Here is a 21,343-nt window from a genome sequence, read left to right on the forward strand (position 1 = left end):
AGTGAAAGACAGTTGACACAAAGAATAAAGTAATCCTCAGGGAGAGTCTTCTGTGTTAAAGAAGTTATTTACACACTGAATTCCACATGACGAGGCCCAACTACTGTGCTTTCCAAGTTATTGATGAGAAAATCCAGAATCAAAATGGGGCTTTTAGAATGAAGCACATTTTTCATGGCCTAAGTCTTTCTTTTAAAATCACCATTGAAGGATATTGATAAATTGGTACAAGATTAAAAGGATATTTACTTCTCAGTAATGTTATACAGACTACTGGTATTCAACACTTTACTAGCAAATATATTCTTTTTGCTTTAAACTCAGGTTTTACGTGAAAAAAATAACTGAAGTTTTAAAAGAAAGAATAATGACAAGAAAGCTCAATGATTTATGGATTGAATTTGCCATTTATTGTTTTAAAGTAGGTTTTATTTATGTGCTATTGTGAAAATATTCTTATCTATTCAAAAAACTAGTGTACATATTTAAAACTAGAAGTTATGCTGGTTTTTTTTTTTTTTTTCTTTTCTTTTCTAACACTGTTTACCTTTTCTTCATTGAGAGAGATTAGAATGAAATATCTTTGAAGTTGGGATTAAACTTTGTTTTGTTTTTGTTTTTTAATTGTTATGTTTTTGTATATTCTCCATTTCTAAGGTGGAAAAACTAGAATCTAGTAAATGAAAACTGAATCTAATCACCAAACAATCCATTGGCCTATACAACATATATAGAAAATAAAATTAAGCAAGATATGAGTAAATTTTTTAAAGGGGAGAGAAATCTTGAAGGATTGGTGGATTGACACATGCTAAACCAGTAACCTCTTTGAAGTGCAGTTCTCAGGGTAGTTGGAGAGGTGTGTTAAGGGCAAAGGGAATTTTGATTTTTTACTATTTTATACATTTCTAAACTTTTTTCTCCCCAATGAGCACAATTTAAAATTACGTAGAAATTTTATAATCTTCGTTAGGTTATTCGTGGAATTTACAAAGCTAATACGTGATATGCTTGACCTTAAAAGTGACAGATATTTTCCCAAATAACCTCCTTGTGGTTGTGATTCCAAGAGACATGTCATGGAACCACATAGTAATTGCTCATCATACCATCATCCTTAGTGGTTGGGATTCACATTAAATTCTTCTCATTTCCTGTAACTACCTTTGGTGGATTTGTCATCTGACAATGAATTGAAATATTTCTTGAACTAGTGACATTTTCAAGCTTGTGCAACCAATTTTAGATAATAGATTTTCTATCTTTTATTGTTACCTCCTACGTACAGAATATTTATTTCTCTTAGAAGAGCTCTTTTATCTACTCCCTACTTTTAGTATTTTGACTTGTAGAAACAAGTTTGCTAGTTTTACTAAATTCAGTTAAATCTCCTTTTTAGGCCAAGAGTTAAAGTCTTTTCATCTGTAGTCTCCTTTTAATGGAATCACTTCATACTCTTAAGTGACATGTACAGACCTGTCTTTAGACAGATCTTTACCAAGTAGACTACCAGAATTTTAGGGGGTTTTTGTCTGTCTGTTTGTTTTAACATTTTTTTTATTATCACAGAACTAGTACATATGCATTGTGGAAAATTAGAAAATATAAATGGCAAAATTTTAAAAATAGTTGTCACCACACAGAGAAATCAGTGTGACGTTGTAGTTTAACAAAATTTGGAGTATAGTCCTAGGGGCATAATTTCTGGAACACATTTTTCGTGAAGAGCTCTTAGGTTGGCTCCCTCTTATACTCCCACATCTTCATTTCTAATTTTTATCTACCAGAGTGGGCTAAATTTCTCATCCTTTTCTTCATATAAACTTATTTCAACCGTGTTCATTAAGAGGAATAAGCATCATTAGTAAAAATTAAATCTATGGTACCAGTTACTCTGTATAGTTCAAGTATTCCAGAGACCATTTTGTAGCATAACGTGTACTGAAAATCACTCTCCTTTGAGAGTTAATCCCCCGCCTATATTCAGGACCCTGGCCTTCCTATGTGTGCTTGTGTCTTCTTTATGTCTTTCCTTCCTTTCTTCAAAAATGCTCAAGTCATTCTCATCTTAAAACTAGTGGATTGATCATTCCATGCAGTCTAGCTACTTTTGATCTTGATTCTCTTTTACACAGGAAAAGTCTTTGAATGTTTGCCTGCTGCCTCTACTTTTAACCATCTCTCACTTCTTAACGTCATAATCTTTTATTCTCACTTGTACTGAAATTGTTTTTCCAAGATTACTAAAAGTTAAGAGAAAACAATAATTCAGGCAAGCATTCAGTAACAGAAAATATTCCCATGTAACTCACCATTTGGTACTTTAGAATCCATATCCTGCTTGAAACTCTCATAACTGTCCCTCACATCTGTATAGTGCTTTACAGTTTACAAAACTTGATATGTTTTTCCGTTTATGTCTTGTAAAGTCATATGAGGCATGTAAGATATTATCCCCATTGTTTAGATGTGGAAATTGATGTTCATTGAGGTAAATTATTTAGCCAGTTACATAAATATTTATGGCAAAGTTAGGGCTAACAATATTTGTTAGAGATAGAGATAATTCTTTGTAGAATTGTTTTGGTATTTTGTTCATCTTTAGTCTCTGGATTTGTGTTTGTGGGTGACCATAGATAACCGAGTTAATATAATTTGGCTTTCTTTTTGGTATTATTTTAAGTATGTGTTAGTTTTAGAGCCTACTCCCCAAGTGAAAGTAATCATCAAGAATCTAAATGAGTTTGTCTCCTAAAGAGGTACAAAATGGTTTCATTCCTCAAAAAAGTTAATTTAGGTTTATAAATCTATGTATTTTCTCGTTGCTGTTTGAATTTTGTGATTTTACTTTTCTACAGAAAAAAAGAAATTGTGATTTAAAACCTAAAGGTGATTTTTTAAATGTAATGAATATGCGAAATTAATTCTGAAGTTACTTTCATTTTTCTGAGCCTGATTCTGACTTATGGAACCAATATTATTAATGATGCTTTCTTACATAGTTAATGTGATACATAACAGAACTTGCGAGATCAGCCTAACAGAATACCTGTTCTCCTTTTGATAAGTTTAATAATACTTTGTTCTAATGCAACATCTTATTTAAGAGGTATGACTTGTATTTTATTTTTACTTTTCATCTCATTTGAAAAGGAAAATTTTCAATTGAAAGTGATTGAAAGTCATTTCATAACTTTATTGAAATCTGCAATTTTTAATTCCATATTTTTCATAAATTTTTAGTTCATTTCATAAATAAGAATTACATTCTCCAATCTTATGTTATTTTCTTTTACTTTTAAAAGTACATTAATGAGCTGACTGTTTAAGAATCATTCTCATGATTCATTCTTCTGTTACGCCTCCTATTTAAAGCTTCAGCACTGAGGGTCTTTTGACAAACCAATATTTATAACAGTTTGACAGCAGGATGAGGAACAGCGTTTGTCTTTGTAACAGCTTGAAGAAAGACCCTTTCCAGGACCCAGTCATGCAGTTACAATCTTGACCTCTTTCTTATGCTGGGAACATACATACAGCAGCACCTCCCCTGTGTTTTCTTGTCCCATTGACTGTCCATTCACTTCCCATCTGTTTTTCAATCTTAAAGGAACAGAAGGGGCCCTTTTCTTATAAATCTGTCTTTGCAGGTGATAAATGATGTCCTATCTCTTTAAGGGCTGCCTGGGTGGTTTCCTTTTCTTAAAATATTTCTTCTTTCCTAACAAAATTCAGAGTAAGATATACTTTTAAGAATAAGAGTAAAATAGAAAAGAAAAAACTAATGAATTTTTTGTAAAGCATTTTTAATTGATTGAGACATTTTATTGATCATTTTTAGTCTTCTCAATTAATTGCATAAATCACATTTTTAAAACTCTATTTATATTTAGGTTTTTCATTGGGGGCAAAACAGATGTATTAATTTTGAAATGGTGTATTTTAACCTTTTTTTTTTTTGAGAAAATAAAGCAATATATTATTGATGAGTTAGCATATAAAATAAATTTTACAGTTTTTTTTGCCATGATTTGAGTTGACTGATATAATTAATATGGAACATTTTACGTATTGGATGCAGAATAAATTCACAGTAGATGATTGTAATCATGTGATAGAATCTGTCTAACTTTTGCAATTATAAAGATGATCATGAATTCCATAAAAATTTATCATTTTTACTTCTGTTGCTGAAAATAAATAGGAATACATATTTAAGTTGCTGGGTTTTCCCTCTTATGCAGAAAAATTTTTGAAGGTTACATGTGACAGATATTGCCCCCCTGCCCTGCAGAATGTTCTTGAATTTCTGATTTAAAAAGCATTACAAGCATAAGAAGATCACTTTTAGAATTTTATGGTATATTGTGAATCAGCCAACTGATTCACACAATACATCATATCTTCTACACACCAAGTATATCTTCTGCAAACTAGCTTGTTAGTTTATTAATGCCATGGCCTATGCCAAATAGGGTTTGAAACAGCTTACAAAAATGTATTCTATGCAAAAGATAAAAATACTTAAGTGAAAGAGCTGGGTAGAAGGAAAGGGAAAATCCAGGCAAGTGAAATAAAGTGAACCTTGGGATAAAATCAGTACCCCTCAAAATACATGCTGAAGGGTTCTATAAACTTTGCTAGAGGTAAACTGCAAATTTAGCCTTGAGCTTCCTAGTGGCCAATGCAAAATGGAAAGCAAAGTTGATTATATGATTCATGGTGGCCATCAGACAGCACAACAGTTGCTTAGGAAAAGCATAGGCATTTCCACCATTCACACCTGAGAGAAATTTCTCATATCAGTCTTCTCAAAGCAGACAGAGTTAGATGATATAATGAATCAGATGACTACGTATAATCATGAATGATTTAATAGGGCTCTTTATTAATGTTCATAAATATAGGCTGATAACATAAGCAATTCTAGGGGAAATCAAAATGATGCAGTTCAAATACATAGCTATTTGGTTTGGCTTATCTAAAAATGAAATATATAGTATTGGGAGAAATAGATGAATTATATAGCCCTCATACAATCTTCCATAAATATTTTTTATTTTTGCAGCTGAGCCTTTTAGTATCAGGAAACTAAAAGTTCAAGGTTTCACACTCATTGACATTGACAAGTACGTGGACTGGCACTACTCTTTGTTGTTAGTTAAAGCAGATCCATAATCATTAATAATTAGTTGAGCTGTAATTAGGGTTGCCATTCACCTATGAAAGTTGAAGGGTCTGACAAGTGTAAAATCCTCAGTATAAGGCTATTCCATGTTCATCCACACTGAAGTCCTTTGGGGAATAGGCTTCAAAATATATAAAAGGTGTCTGAAGAGGTTTTGATTGCATTAGCCAATAGGATCCTGATAGAAATGCTTATGTTAAAAGAATTATTTTAAAAAAACAAAACTAAATTTCTCACAAGTCGCTATTGAACTATTTATATATTTAGCAGACATAAGTTGTAATTTACCTCAGAAACTTTTTAAAGACAGCTTTCTTTCTAAATCATATTGTTTTGGGGTCATAAAATAGCAAATTTTTTTATAATCATCTTTAAGGTTTGAATTAAGTATTGGTTAAGTTAGATCACTCAACAGTGAATGAATGAACAATGAATAAATATCCGTGGGTATCTATTACATAGCAAATATTGTGCTAGGCTGAGTGATTTTAAATGATAGACTTTTTAAAAAGTAGATAATTCCTATAAGTAGTCCCTGTAGTTCCCCACATTGATTCTTAGAAAACAAGTATTATAGAAATGATCTTTCCAAAATGAATTACGTATCCCCATAAGAACAATTTTATAATTAGTGATTACATTTTTAACCAGAAGATTAACATGAAATAAATAAAAAGATACTAAGAAGTAAACAAAAAGTGGATAAAGTTTAAGATGATGCAATTAGAAGCAAGTAATCAATTAGAATGGTATATTTAACTCCTAAGTTTTAAAGTAATGTGGGCTTTTAATTCTTCTAGACAAATTCCCTCATTTTATAGATAGGTAAACTAGGACTATGACTTGCCCATAGTTATAAGCAAGATACCACATTATCATATACCTTATAAAGTATACATTACATTGTGTTTCTCCTTTATAAAAATCATGTAAAATAACCGCCTCATTGATTATTAGAGATGTTAGACCATGCAGTCCTCATTTTTTTTATCGAACATTTCTTTCATTATTGTATATTCTTGTGAAGTCCGTGTTTTAAAACACTTTGTCTATAATAATACACTTTTTTTTAAACTAGAAACATATAGCTACCAGTTACAGCCCCAAATCAGCCTAAATAAACAGTTGGTAGGATAAAGGATGTAATTCTAGTCCAAAGACTTCCATTTGAATTTTTGAAATAATGGAAATAACCCAGCCTTCACACAACCCAGAATTCTAGGAATCCTAGCTTTGAAAGTACTGTACCAGTCTTAAACAGCTCTCCAGGACATATGAATTGATGCCTCCTTCTGTAACAAGCAGAAGTATTCTGTTTGTCTTTATCAGTAAGTCTGTTTAAAAATAATCATGCCTAATTCTAGGAAAAAAACTATAGGGCCAAAATTCAGAAGTTAAGTGCTAGATTTAGCTATATACTTCTGACTATATCTCTTTGGTGCACCCTTTCATCACCTGTAAAAGATGCACAATTTTGTTTTCTTGGGTTAAATTTAAGATTTTGACTGACATTTTGAGAATCTTGACTGTGGTCTCTTGTTCACCTTTTTTTCTTTCCTTGTTTCCCCATACCCTAGATTCCTTTAAATGAAGGGCACTTACATAGTGTAATTGTCTAATAAAACATACTTTACATAATAAGATGTGTTCCTTTCATTTTCAGTCCTTTAGTGAATAGCTTTTTACAAAAGAATCTCACCTACAAGGTGTCCTGAAGCTTGGTACAAAGTGCTTATGCAGCATGTTATAAAACAGTTCTGTTAAGGTACATTTGGATCTTTGGATATGTGGTTTACTTAAAGTACACTGCATTAGTAAGTGAACCTCTTGTTTCTTCATGCTTTCTTTAAAAACATCACAAGTTGTAAAAGATTTATTTCAGTGCATGTGGTAGTGTTTTGTGTGTGGTTCTTTATTCCTGTTCTGAACTGTTGTTTACTACTGAAGTGAACCTTTTCCTAGGTTTGGCCTTTTGGTATTCACAGTGTATTCAAAACCTAATTACAGATTAGTCTATATTTGAGACTTTTAGAACAAGTATCAGAAGCCTCAAAAAGAAAATGAAAGTAGCATTATTATTTCATGTGGAGATAAAGAGACCCAAAACTTGAATGGGTGTCAAGTCATCTGAAGAAAAGAAAAAAAAGAGAAGGAACTTCATTCACTGAGACTGATGATTATGAGTTGGGGATTATGGGAATATTCATGACTCAATCAAGAAGCACAATGAATTAATGTTTGAAGTAGCTCATCTTTTAAGTAAACATTGGATAAATGGAAAATAGACTCAGTATTCACTATATGTAGAATTTACTATTTCTGTGTAACAGAAATAACAGTTTGTTAATCTCTTCCTGAGTTGGTTTAATTTATCAAGTAAATCACACATTTTATAAGAATTCTCTAGTTATGAATATTTAATTCAAATATTTAATAGAAAAGGGAGTTTGCTTTATAATTATCCATGCTGATCTATACATACATATCTGTGAAAAAGCAGTTTCAAATGGTGAAATAGTTAAACAGTAAGATTTTGGAATTTGAAAGTACTGCAATACTGGGGCATTACAGGAACTGTTCTGTTCCCTGTTTTACCAAAATATGTCTTATTTCACATAAAAGGTAATACTTGAAACAAACCGACTTTGTCATCATTTAGAGTTAGCATATGGTAGCAGATGTAGTATGTGTTTCTGAATCAGGAATGTGGACAGTGCTAACCCTCCAAGCTTTAATGTCCTCCTTCTTAGCAATGATACCTGCAGGGTCATATGATGATCACATGAAATGTCAGATTTGAAAACACCCAAAACATAGTAGATACTTCATAGACTTAGAGAATAGGCAAGGAATGCTTCTCAAACGAAGGATATCATCAGTGTCCCCAATATCACTCCATCAAGTGTGTTGTATAAGTGTGCAAGAACAAACAAAACAATGAATGTTTCTAAGTTAGTGTTAAAAGGATGCATTTATCACAGTTGCTCTTTTCTCTTTTAACATTTACCTCCATTCTCCCTCCACACCCCCGTCCCCATTACTTCATAGTAACTTACTTTAGTGCCCTTTATCATTACTGAGGTTTTAAGGTGTAGTGGTACTATGTTCCGATATTCTAATTATGAAATATTTTGTAAAAACATAGCTTTTAAAGAGAAATTTGGCAATTTTCCATTCTGTGGTTTTCATATTAAAATAAATATTCCTTTTACTTTCATTTAGAAAAAAATTGCTTACCCCTTAGTTTTAGAAAAATTTGACTTTCATTTAGGCCTTACAGAGTTCGACACCTGCATCAGAGTGCCTCTTGATATCTTTCAATACAAATAGATCTTGCTCTGAACAGTCTCTTGTGAGTGAACATGACTACCATGCTCCTGCAGATAGTCTGTCCAGTTGAGGATAGAGGTCATTGATAGGACAAAAGGGTGGATAGAGCTGGCTCTGCAGCTGCCCTTTTGTACTCAAATTGTGTATCAAATGGAATTGGATTTCCTCTGTTCATACAGTATAGCTTTCCCAAGTAGAAATATTTCTCATTGAAATTTTTAGAGGAGCTGCTGAGGCTCTAAACTCCTTCTTGAGATTTCCATGTGTTATGCTATTTAAGTTAAAAGACCCATTCATTTCCAAAATTCTTTAAGACAGATTAGGAAACTGTTTTCTCCTACCCTCCCCCCTTTTTAAAAATTTCTTCAGCTGATGAACTTATGTGAAACTCTCTAAATAGTTATTGAAAGAAATAGTCTAAGCTGTTTCTAAGCAACTAGATGAATTAATTTTAAAACTAAGAATGTGGCCTTATTTTGGTAAAGCAGGTATGTTTACTGGTTTGACTGCTGTTTAAGAAATGGAAGTCAGCCTACCAAAAAATACAGACTTACCTAAGAAATGGGTTGAGGTTATTTTTTTCTAGTTTCTATAGTTTGATTTTATATGTAAGGTCTTAATGCTGTCTTTGTGATAAATATTATCATATTTTTTCAGTAAATAGTTTGATTAAAACAGTAGAGTTTTTTCCTCCACAGATTTTTCATTAGTCTCAATCTAATACCAAGAATTAGAAGTGTTAAATTACTGAAAAAATAATATGAAAACATTATGTTCTTTATATGTATATAAAGGCTTTTATAGGGTTTGTTGAGATCCTGAAAAGCTAATAAGAATTCATAAAAGGACAGTTTTTCCACTAAAGTTGCTTTGTTGTTAAAAAAGGATACTTATATCTTCAATTGCAGGTTATTTACTTTTAAATGTAAAAGATACAACTGTTGAATATTAAATGTATCTTATATGATTTTCCTATAAATAGAAAATAGAATGCTTGCCAGTTTTGCCTCTAGTTCACTAGCTTTGAACCAGTCAACTCACTTAATTGATAATTCCCACTGATATATTAAATTGTGTTAAAAGAACAAATGCATTCATTATCATGCTTACTATAATTTATCTTTTAAATAGGAGGTATGATTAAGTTAGCAATGAAGGAGTATAAGTCATGATTTTTCCACTTTTAATAGAAGATTGGCATGTACTGTAAATAGTTCATATTTGTGGAAGAAGTTTACATTTCAGAGAGAAATTATAGATTTTATTTGGAGGTCTAAAAACATGGAAACCTAGAATCACATAAGTAATGTAAATCTGCCTTTAGTAGCTTTGGTGTTTTTAAACTTTTCTTTCTTCATTCATAGCTGGAAAAGTGCTTTTTTATATGTATTTTTTAAATATTATTGCCCTTATGTTGTTGCAAATATTTCACACGGTTTCCTTTATCTTTTAATTTTATGGCATTTTGAGATATAGATTGTACAATTTAATGTGGCCATATTGGTTGATCTTTTTCTTTGTGGTTCCTCCTGTTATTGTATACATAAAAAGTCATTTCCCAAATAAGGCCAGTTAAATACCCACCTGTATTTTCTTTTAATTTTTTAAAGTAGTTTCGTTGTTTTATATTTACTTCTGTTCCAGGCATTGCTGACTGAGTCCTTGGGCTTCAGAAAACCTGGGAATTCCTTAAAATTCTATGCATAATTGTACATTTATCTATACACGCTTTTTTTATGTAAACGTCCATAAATTTTATTAGATTCTCAAAAGGGTCTGTCACAACTCTCCTCTTCTCCCTTCCAAAAAATGGCATAGAGCTACTACTATAATCTATCTGAAATTTATTTGGGTATAAGGTGGTATGGTAAGACTCTAGTTTTTTCCGTTTTCCCCAATACTTAAAGAAGTATACCAAACCATTTAGTAAATAATTATTTTTCTGATTTATATTTTTATCTCCAGAGAAAGTTAGAGAAATTCAAGAAAAACTTGATGCTTTCATTGAAGCTCTTCATCAGGAGAAATAAATTAAGTGAGTAAAAATTCTCTTACTGCATTGGTACTGACAAAATGCAAAATTTATATTTTAAACTTATCTTAATAGTTTATTATTCTTCTTAACTATATCTTGCTTTCTCCTCATGACATAATAATTTTTTATGGCATGTATCCTTGAAACTAGCTTCTGAATTTCATATGTATAATGTTCCTTTGAATAACTTGATTACTTCTGGCTGAACTAAAAATATCCTCTGGTACTTACTTTAAACAGAACTACAGTGAACAAAAAGCTAAGATATTTTATAATATGCAGATGAGCCTTATCTTCTGGATGTAAAAATTGAACTGTAGTTGTCATTATTTTATTCCTCGTTGTTCATAGTCTATGGATAGTTATGTATATGTTAAATATTCAACCAGCAAATCTTTTTATTTATTTGGCTTGATTAAAAATTTTAATTATTATTCTTAATCTTATTCTCTTCAGTTTAAAACCATTTAAAGCCTTTCTCTTGTTTGAAATAATTGATATAGCCTTAAAATTTAGTTCTTTGCTTAATGTGTTGTCCCTCTCATCTGATTCTACAGTCTGGCATTATAAGCATGTTCCTAATAAAATATATATTTAAGGACTTCCCTTAGTAGCATAGTTAATTTTTAGTTATTGCTCAAGAATTATAATCAGTAAGTCATTTCCTTTTAGTGAAGAAGTTGAGAAAAGAAAAATGCTATAATTAAGCCATTACCAATTTAAAATAGTTCATCACTTTATCAGTGAGCCTTACCCTAAAGGCAGCCTGAAGAACCGCATGGTCAGAAATGTAAGGAGTAGAAATGTGAAAGTTTCCTTCCCTAGCTGTACTCAGTTTAGTTCACAAAAGGCCCTTAAACCAAACTACCTATTCCCCTCTACTGTAGGGGAAATATATTTGAGAAGCAAGCTAGAAAAGGAAGCACAACTTAGGTCCTACATCGTCATTCACAACAGTAAGTACATCAGCAGTGAATGAGAATGCAGAAAGCTGAAAACCTTAGAGTAATCCTTTGTTATACTGTTGTGTTTGTTTCTACATATTTGTTACTTTGTTTTATTTGTTTCTGTATATACAAAAACACATAATCATATTTAACACAAACCAAAATAATTTTGATGTTTTTAACGTGTTTCTATATTTGTAAATGTCTTCTATGTCTTTAGTGTGTGAAAAAAAATTTTTTAATCCATAATGTGTCACAATGTTATCCTAGTCATGATAGCTAACTATGAATAGTTACTATTAGAAATAAACATTTTTAGTATGTTTATTTGAAATAAACATTTTTGAATGTTCTCCTCTTTAGTACCACAGTTTACATGACATATTTGTTTACAGATGTGGCTTTTGGGAAAAAAATTCATGGAAGCCACAGAAATCGTATTAAAAAATAAGGTATATTTCTGGTTTTTTAATGAAATGAGGAAGCCTAAAGCTGTATAATAGTGTCTCTCTCTTAACTTTGTCAGTGACATCTAGAGTTGCTGTTGCAAAGTGTGTCTAAAGAGCAAGCCAGGGTAGTCCTAAGAGCTAGGTTGTGATGATATTTGTGCATGGCAAGGTCTTGCACATTAGGAAACCATCCCAATTTTCCTTGTTTCCTACCTGTCTATAGACTCTAAGGCCTTTCCCAGCCCTAGTGATTTGTGACTCTGTGAACTGTTACAAAATATCTGTGACTTGGACAGATGATCTATTTTGTATCCTGCAGATCCATTAAGAAAATAAATCTGGCAAAATGTTAGCCTTGCTTCATTCTGACTACTTTATAAAAGTTACCAAGCATCTTAAAGAATAGTTTCTCAATTATAGTTTTAATCTGTGCAGAGTTTCTCAGCCTGATGGTTTTGCTTTTAAAAAAAATAGTTTTAATTAATTATAGTTCTAATATTTGATGAAGACGTGTATAACAATGTAGAATAACATAGCCATATACAGATTCTTCTCTGCCAGTCACTTTTAATGTTTATAACTCTTGTCCTGTAAGAAATGAAATCCAGTATATTTTTTTATTCATATATCATGTTTGATAAAATCATGCTAACATTATGGTAGGTGATATTCTAAATAATTGTAATGACTAGCAAACTTAAGCGTTAAGCTTCAATATTTTTATGATCGTGCAGTAATAAAGTTTATTTGGAAATTTTGCATTTGTCTCTCCAGACCTAAATTTATCAAATGGGTTTATTTTTACAGAATCCTACTTGTAACGTAATCACTTCTGCATACATCTGAAGAAGAAAACTTCAAAGTTTTTTGTCCTGCCTCTTTTTCTTCTGCTATTACACCTTTCTAAACATACAATAAAGTCATGGGATAACAATAATTTTTGCGTGTTGCAAACGCTTTAAACATCAGCTGCCTTTTGAATGGAAGAACAGTGGAAATGGCATTAACATCCTATTTTATTGTATTGAAGTGACGAAGAGGGATAATATCATTGATATGGCCATTAGATTCAGTCCTTGAAGATAAGAAACTTGCTCTCTACTTGTTGTCTCATTTGTGGTGACACTAGTTTAATTTATTAACTGATGTTACTCAATGTCAGTTTCTTTTCCAGAAATATAATGCCATGTGTTTTGAAATAAAGCTTAGAGTGATTTTTGTAAAGTTATCGACGTACATAAAATTAAGGTAGCCCACTTGGTCATAGTCTGTATCTGTAATGTTCTATAACCTGGAACTATTTGATCATGATAATTTACTTTCTATTTACCACATGAAAGAAAACTGGTTAACAGACGAATGCCTCAAGTTAGGTTAATTTGGATTATAACAAGTTAGTGTACATTCAGTGAAAGAAATTTCAACCCTTTATTGCACAGCTTAGAAATTTGCCTTGAAAGCTAGGTCAGTAGCAGTTTACCTATTTGATTCAGTTTGTGTTTTTATACTCTGTATCCATTTGAAATTAATTTGTTTTGAAAGTTGTACACTTAAGTTAGGCTTTCTGTTAATGGTAGGTTTTTTTTTTTTTTCCTGTTGGATTATCACACAGGATGGGAAGACTAAGGATAATTGATTGACTAATTTCATTTAGAATACTGTCACATATTTCAACCAGGCATCAGGAAAAGACTTTCTTTCATAAGACTATTTTAAATAGAAATTATCTCAACAATTAGAATAATGTTGACTATCCCCCTCTTAGCTGAATATATATTTTTTTTAATTTTAAGTTTAACTCATTGCAGTTAAATTACAATAATACCCTCACAACATTTTCATGTGTTTTATATAAATATTTTTGTATTGGCTAGAGGACTTTAAAGCGAAGAAATATGTCACTTTTTATTTTAAAAATGCTACCTTTTCACAAGCCTTTATTATGCTAATAAAATGCCCATTGTGTGACAGTTTTTACTTTGCAGTTTACTTAACTTTATAGTTTTCTTGGAATTGTTTTTTTGGTAACAATTCCTTTGCCATCCCTTACTTTTTTTTTTTTTTAAACATTAGTACATTCTTCGTTGTGTTTCCTCAAGATCTGATACTTAATATACGAGGTTGGAGGATATCACAAAATATTTCAGAAACTGGGAATTCAGTAAATATTTGTTTTATACTGTTTGGTAAGAAAAATAGATTCAGTTTTAAGCAAGTATTAGCAGTATACATTGTTATTTGGTAGATGAGTAATCAAGGGAACTTTTGTGTTTCTTTGAGGTCTAGGGAGAGTAGTGAACAGAAAGAGAGTAGAGCTCCATGATGTTCTGTACGAAAATTAGGAAATGACCTCACTGGTTAAACCCCGCTAACCAGTGCTGGTGGGTAGGTAAACCCCCTCACTGAAGCAGACATCATGCAATATTAATGAATATTTTTTCATTTATAAAACATAACCATTGCAACTACACATTACATCTAAAGAAAAAAAAGAAATAGGAACTGTTTTTATTTCTGTGAACTATGGATAGGAAAAAACACCCTTAGCAGTATTTGCACAGATTTCTCCCAAGCAAAAGGCTGATGTTAGTCAGTGGTTTTATCACATCTCTTTGTATAAATTTTTAAAAGTCGAGAGGAAGATCTTTATTATTTTTTTTTCTTTAGGAAATTAGTATTATAAGCTTAAATATATAAATAGATGAAAAAATTAATATTATTAAAAATCCCGTATCTTAATATTCTCCCCTTCCCTGTCAGTCATATGACTTCTTTCATGGATTTTTTTTTTTTTTTTTTTTCGTTTTAGCTGATCTCATACTAAGCATGCTTTTTTTTTTCTTGAAAGCTAGGTATTTATTACATGCAGATGTTACTGAATGAGAAAATAAAATTGTCTCTACAGTAAACCCTGTGTGTTGTGTGTGTAGTTCAAAAATTAGAAATGATTCAAATTGAAACAAAAAAATAACATTCAGATATCCCATATACAAGGTTATTTCAAAAAGTCATGGAAAGATCCATAATATCTTTCAAAACTATTTTTCCACAAACGTTTTAAGGTACCCTCGTACAGAAGTTAAATTCTAACTAGACAAGAAATCACTTTGTTTTTCATGTTAGAATTTGCAAAGAATGGAGTGAACAAAGCTCCATATAGAAGATTGACAGTTGTAAATAGATTATATGTAAAATTAATTTTGTCAGGGTATCAATTTTAAAAATCATTGTATGTAGGCAATGCACATTAGGAAACAAGCGGTTCTTGCTGCTTCACAGTTGAACCAACTGAGCTATAGTTATAGGTGGAGCAGTTAGTCTTTCTAATACCTTAATTATATTCTCTCCTCTTTGCATTGTCCCCGTTTTCCAGGCTTTAGTCTGATATACTCCTTCCCACAAATTATTTGGCATCCAAATGCAAATGAACAGTGTAAAAAGTAGTAGAGAACATTGCAGAAAGTGGTGTTTCCTAACCTTATAGTTTGAGAATTTGACATATGATAAGATTCAGAGTATAGGTTTAATAGGCACATTCCTTAATTAGTTAATAATTTTGTATTTATTTGTTTTAGATGTATTTATCTGAGAAAATAAATATGGTGTTTTTGCTTTCTAATAAAAGGGATCAAAGTAATGGTTTTCAATCTCAATTCTCTAAGCTGGTATATGTTATAGTTTCAGGTACTTTAATAGTACAGAGAAATGTGCTTAAAAATATGCTTACATTTTGAGTAATCATGGCTATATGTTGTTTAAGTACTTGAAACTTACCTTGTTTTCACTTGTGCACTGTAAATGAACTTTGTATTATTTTTTAAAAACCTTCACACTACATGTAGATATTATTGCAACTTATAATTTGCCTGTGCTTGATCTAAGATCATTTGTGTAGATGAATAATTAAAAAATACTTAAATCTAATTATAATTCTATTATTGGAGAGCATCTTTTAAATTTTCTGTTTTAATAAGGGAGAGAGAGAGAAACCTGTGTACTTAGGGTCATTATTTGACCCCTTAGTATAACCAAATTCATAGTCTAACAAGTTCTTAATGTGGCTGTTCTCTGAAAGCTTGAATTTCACATGCTCGCATTTCACAGTTGAAATCGATGGTCAACCAGTGCTTTTTTTCATAGCTTGGTATTTGTCAAAACATTTTGGTATTTTCTTTGAAGAAACATAAAAAAACATTTTTTAATTGCATTTTGCTGCCATGGCCATTATTTTCATTACATATTCATAACATATTCAGTCATATATAAGGCTTACTAAAACATTATAACTTAGTCTTAGAACTGAAAGAAACTTAAAGATCACTTAATGCCTTCTGCCACCTAATAATTAACTCCTATTGCTCATTTTTTTTAATTCCTCCCAGAACTTTGTTCATAAGTGATGCTTACTAGATATTTGTTGATCATTAGATATGTACAGTAAAGTAAAGTGTAGGTGTGCCTTCTCCAGGATTCTTACACTTGGCTAAAGTTAAATCTGGGAAAAGATTTGAAGCCATGATTTCATTAATAAATAGTACACAGTAGCTGGAGGAAGGTATATTTGTGGTCAGTAAATGTCGAGACTTCTTTTTTAAAAATTCCTTGAGAAGGTGCACAGGTAAGAACATGTTGTGGCCATATTAGCATTTATTTCCTTTATCAGTGCCAACAGACCAATCCAAGTATAAGGCCTAAGAAGTAGTTGTATTTTAAATTAAGTTTTCATGCTTTGTGCAATTCATTTTCAAAATATTCATGTATAAAAAAAATTTGAAGAATTTACTGAAGATTTAAGAGCTATTTGTTTTCTTTTAGCATGTCCAATTGAAGAATTAATATCTTTATCAAATTGAAGTAACTACTATTTGCTTATATATAATACAGATGTATTTTTAATTAGATTACAAAATGTGTTTTGAAATAATCACATATCCAACTTATTATATCTAAGATGGTCATATGTTCTGCATATATTAGACTAAGTTCATAAATGTGGAAAACTTAAGTGCTACAAAAATTGTTAAAAGTTAAAAAGTAGGATAGTGATAGAGTTGAGTTACTTGCTTTAAAATTTGAGAGTGTGTACATGAAAGACCTCTGAAAGACTTCTTGTGAGTTATATTCACATTCTATAGTACCAGTGTTAGGGTTCATTTCAAATCAAGTCACTGTCACTACTACTGGTAACTACTACTTTTAAATGTTTTTAAAGCAAAGTTGTTCTTTCATTCTTTATGGTAAAGAATTCTTGTTGTTGCTGTTATTTTTTTTTTTTAATTCATTAGCCCAGGTGTAAACTGATTGCTATCCAAGTATTTGAGAAGATTCCAAAATCTTTTTTTGAAAAAACTAGGCTAGTGTCACCACTGAAGTCCCAGTCACCATGTAGTGATACTGCCAGCAGCCTCCCACAGAGCATATGTCTTGTGACTGCATTAAGAATACAAGTTACACTCCTTAGTGTTCAAAGCAGAGTAATCATTCTGCTGCTTACTCTTGCACTCTTATGGTTACTAAATCACAGAGCAACAACATAGAAATTAGAATTTTATCCATATTAGCAGAAAATATGTCCATGGCTTATGTAATCTAGCAATTGCTGAAAGCTCATTGAGACCTCTTATATTTGTGAGAAAGCACATAGGGAGTAAGTTAACTCCATCTTCTTGCTTTGCTAAAATTCATCTGAGGAAGAGGCCAAATCATCAGAAAGCAAAATATTGCCCGGACTACTTACCTACCTTTAATCTGTCTAATATTATGCCTTCGGCTTTTACAGACAGTTACTGTATGAGGCATCTATTTGAAGAAAATACACAATATCTTTTGCAGTTTAACCTAATGACGTATCTTTGTTATCACTTAAACTCATTAAAATAAAGGTTTCTAGATAATTTCATGCCAGCAAAGTTCCCCCTCCAGACAAATGTATATACTGCTTTCCTTCTGATGATAAGAACTCTAGACCTTCCCAGTTTCTTTGCTTTAGCTGCCAGGAAATGCTGAAATTAATTTACGTCTCAACTGTAGGAATGAACCTAACCATTTTTTGCTCCCTTAGTTTACGTTCCATTTTTTCTTATTAATCTCTCTTTTCCATACATTTTAACACAGAAATAGTCCTGTACCATTAATAAAATGCAGTGCTTACTATTTCTCCTTTAAGAAATGGACTTAAGTCTAGAGGACTTACATCGTAAGTGCTCACGCTTGCCGTAATGCTCCAGATGGTACACAGCCAATCCCCTTGCATGCCAAATATATATAATTTTTTCTCCAATCAATTTACATATAGTAAAAATAAGAAATCAACTTACCAATATCTCAAAACTGTGGCCCACACCCAGTGACAACAGTGTACCCACCTCCCACTGCCATGAGCAACACCAACAGGAGAAAAAGGTGCCTGATGTGTATTGGGGAAAAAGAGTGCAGAGAGATGGCTAAGTTTGTAGCCATTCCAGGAATATATTAACACATCCTTACTAATGGCCTATTATAATGGTCTCAGCAGGACTAAGAACTCCGTAGAAGAAGTGTTTATAACCAGCCATTAGTATTTTGGGATCCATCTAGAAACTCCTCTGAAGGCTTTTCATTTGTCGGTATCTTGCCAAGGGTTGGTCCCAGGAAACATTTTTGGTTTTTTTTTTTTTTTTGACCCATAAGGAGATCGCAACCCTTGGTTGGTCTGCACCAAGCACAGCCAGTGAACACACTGGCCATCTGTATATAAGATCCAAACCCACGGGCTCGGCGCTATTAGCGTCGCACTCTCCCGAGTGAGCCACAGGGCCAACCCAGGAAACATTTTTGGTTTTCCTTTTAGATTTTGAAGTTGTGAAGAGAACTTGAATCCAGAGCAAGGAAACCAATATGTCTTGTGTTTTGCGTCCATTATCATAGACTATATTTTATAGATGAGGAAATAGGCTCAACAAGGTTTTAAGTAACTTGCACAAGGTCATTCTAGGGAGTAGTAAAATCAAAATTTGAAAACAATCTGATTACAAGCATATGCACTTTCCAAAACTGTTAGGAAAAAAAACAAAAAACAAGTTTTTGATATTAGGATTGCATTAATTAGGGCACATGATACACCTAGAAAGTGCAAAATGAGCTAACTCATTTCATAGCAGAAATGGCCCAGGATAGTTTTCCCTAACTATATGAGGTGGCTGCTGCGTCACCAGAATAGACTTATCAGCAGAGATGCGTAGTACCATGTGAGGCCCTAGTGGACAAGACAGTATTGAGATTCAGTACATTCTAATTTCATGTCAACCCCAGACGTTGAGTCTTAGGAGTGAAAATGGGTGCTTTGCAATTTCTCTTCAACATGTCAATCGCATTAATTTTTTCATCTTGTGCAGATTCTGTACATCTTTTTGAGTTAACTATTAAGATACAGAATTAAGTTTACCCCAATTTTTAAAACCTGGATTGGGTATTTTATTTTCCCAAATTACTACTTTTGGCTGCCTTTTTGTTTCTAATAAATTTAACACTTTTTTTAAAAAAGTTATCAGCAGATGGCTTTACAATTTCAACTAAATTTATTTTCAGGACTCTCATATACATTCTTTAATTTTCTTACCTTGAAATGTATCTAGTTTTTCAAGACTATTATAATGGAAATAGATACTCTGAGTTTATCTTTTCATGTATCAGAATGTCCTTCATGTGCTGCTTAATTGCACATCCCTGCCTTTTGCTGCCTCTACCATTTCAGAGGCTCTCAGGACAAGCACAAAGCCACTCCCATTTCCATACATTCAGATTTCTCATTCTGAACATCTGAGACATTTATATCCTTGCTAATTATACTAATTGCTGTGTTCACAGCTGAATCGAGATTGTGGTAGTGTAATTTCGTTCATGTCAAAAGTACTGGGTTTTATTACCCTATTGGTGGAGTGAGGCATTTGGACGTGGATGTTCTCCCCATTGGGCGCCCCCCGTTGGTGCGCTTCGCCAGCTGTGAACTCTATGATTGGCTGGGCTTTTGATGTGCAGATACTACAAGTTGGTCACAAACTTGTGTACAATGGGCCTGTTCTGGTTCATGTGAAAATCAACATCCTTTTTTGTGTTACCGGGTGACAGGATGCTACAATACTATTAGCATTTGCAAAGAATGTGCTCTGTCCAAGGGTGTAACCACAGATCGTGTGCTGCTCAGTTTGTGTTTCTCTATTATGTGAGAGACACAAAGAAGCTGAAGGCTGGCAAAGGCCTGTCAAATCTTGTAATGTAGCGCTCGACCCCCATACTCCACTTGGCCTCCAAGCATCTCTTGTTCCCTATCCCACTCCTTTCTCTGAATGGGCTCTGAGGTAGGTAAATGAATTCAAGCGGCCTGGTAGGCGGGGGATTCCTTTCTGACCTTATTCCTGTACCATTTGTTTGCAGGCTTGTAGAGGGAGAGGAGGACATTTTGGAATCCTTTGTGTCAAATCATTTTCTTGCAGGTTGGGGAGTTAATGGTACCTTTGTCTGAAACCAGCCGAGCAGAAAGCCTTCACGGATAATGCGCGGTATGCTCAGCCTCCTCAAAACTACAAGATGAGAATATGGAAATGGGGAACTTTCTAGAACAGATGGATATGCAGCATGTCTGCATGTGCAACATCTGCTAGTGGGAAGCTTAAACCTTCCCGTGTAATTAAACATAGTGTAGTTCTTTTTAAAAATCTTTTCCTCTTTCCAAATTATGGCTTTTATACTGATGCCTATAGTTTGGATAATCTTCTGTGCAACCACTTATTTATATATTCTGAAATAGTTTGAAAGCCTTCTACTACCTGACTAACTGTATAGATTATGGTTTGATTTCTAGAAGTTATATCTTTTTTTTACCCTAGGATTTGCTTTGTTTACCTAAAAAATGAACTACAGTTTTAGAGCAGCAATAGCTCTGATTTTGCAAAAAAAAAAAAAGAAGAAAAAAGACCCAGAGAGAAGAAGCAATTTGCTCAACTAGTGTTAGAGCTAAAAAATGTTTTCCTGATTCCCAGGCAAGTACTGTTTCTGTTCCATGGAATTTAGTTCCAGGGCCACAAATTCAATACCTCCAAAGCCAGCCATTTTGTAGAAGTTGTTGGGGATCTGGATGTTCATGTGAAACCTCTCTATTTTTAAATGTGGGAAGCTAATAAACATTTGTTTAAGTCAAAGAGTAATGTTTACAACCAGCATGCTGCCCACCCATGAGTCACTATTTGAAACTTCTGATTTAAGCTATGGGCATGTTGCTTAACAACAGGGATATGCTCTGAGAAATGTGTCATTAGGTGATTTTGTTGTTGTGCAAACATCATAGAGTGTACTTACACAACAAACCTAGGTGGTAGAGCCTACTAGGCTATCTGGTGTAGCCTTATGGATCACTGTC

General features: G+C 32.5%; 1 protein-coding gene across 5 annotated transcripts in view; it reads left to right on the top strand.

Annotated features, from left to right (window-relative positions):
* The window catches only part of OPA1 (OPA1 mitochondrial dynamin like GTPase), a 104,957-nt gene extending 91,193 nt beyond the window's left edge, over positions 1–13,764 (top strand). For 2 of the 5 annotated variants that reach the window (XM_063091727.1, XM_063091752.1), the window contains 2 exons: positions 10,484–10,553; positions 12,757–13,764. In XM_063091727.1, coding sequence (XP_062947797.1) covers positions 10,484–10,548 — 65 coding nt within the window. In that variant the 3' untranslated portion in view covers positions 10,549–10,553; positions 12,757–13,764. Of the gene's footprint in view, positions 1–10,483; positions 10,554–11,440; positions 11,509–12,756 lie in introns of those variants that run through there. The other 3 variants (XM_063091744.1, XM_063091759.1, XM_063091737.1) reach the window with 2 other exon arrangements.
* The last annotated feature ends 7,579 nt before the right edge of the window (positions 13,765–21,343 follow it).

Source organism: Cynocephalus volans, chromosome 1 (assembly GCF_027409185.1).
Source record: "Cynocephalus volans isolate mCynVol1 chromosome 1, mCynVol1.pri, whole genome shotgun sequence".
In the NCBI taxonomy this organism is placed as follows: domain Eukaryota; kingdom Metazoa; phylum Chordata; class Mammalia; order Dermoptera; family Cynocephalidae; genus Cynocephalus; species Cynocephalus volans.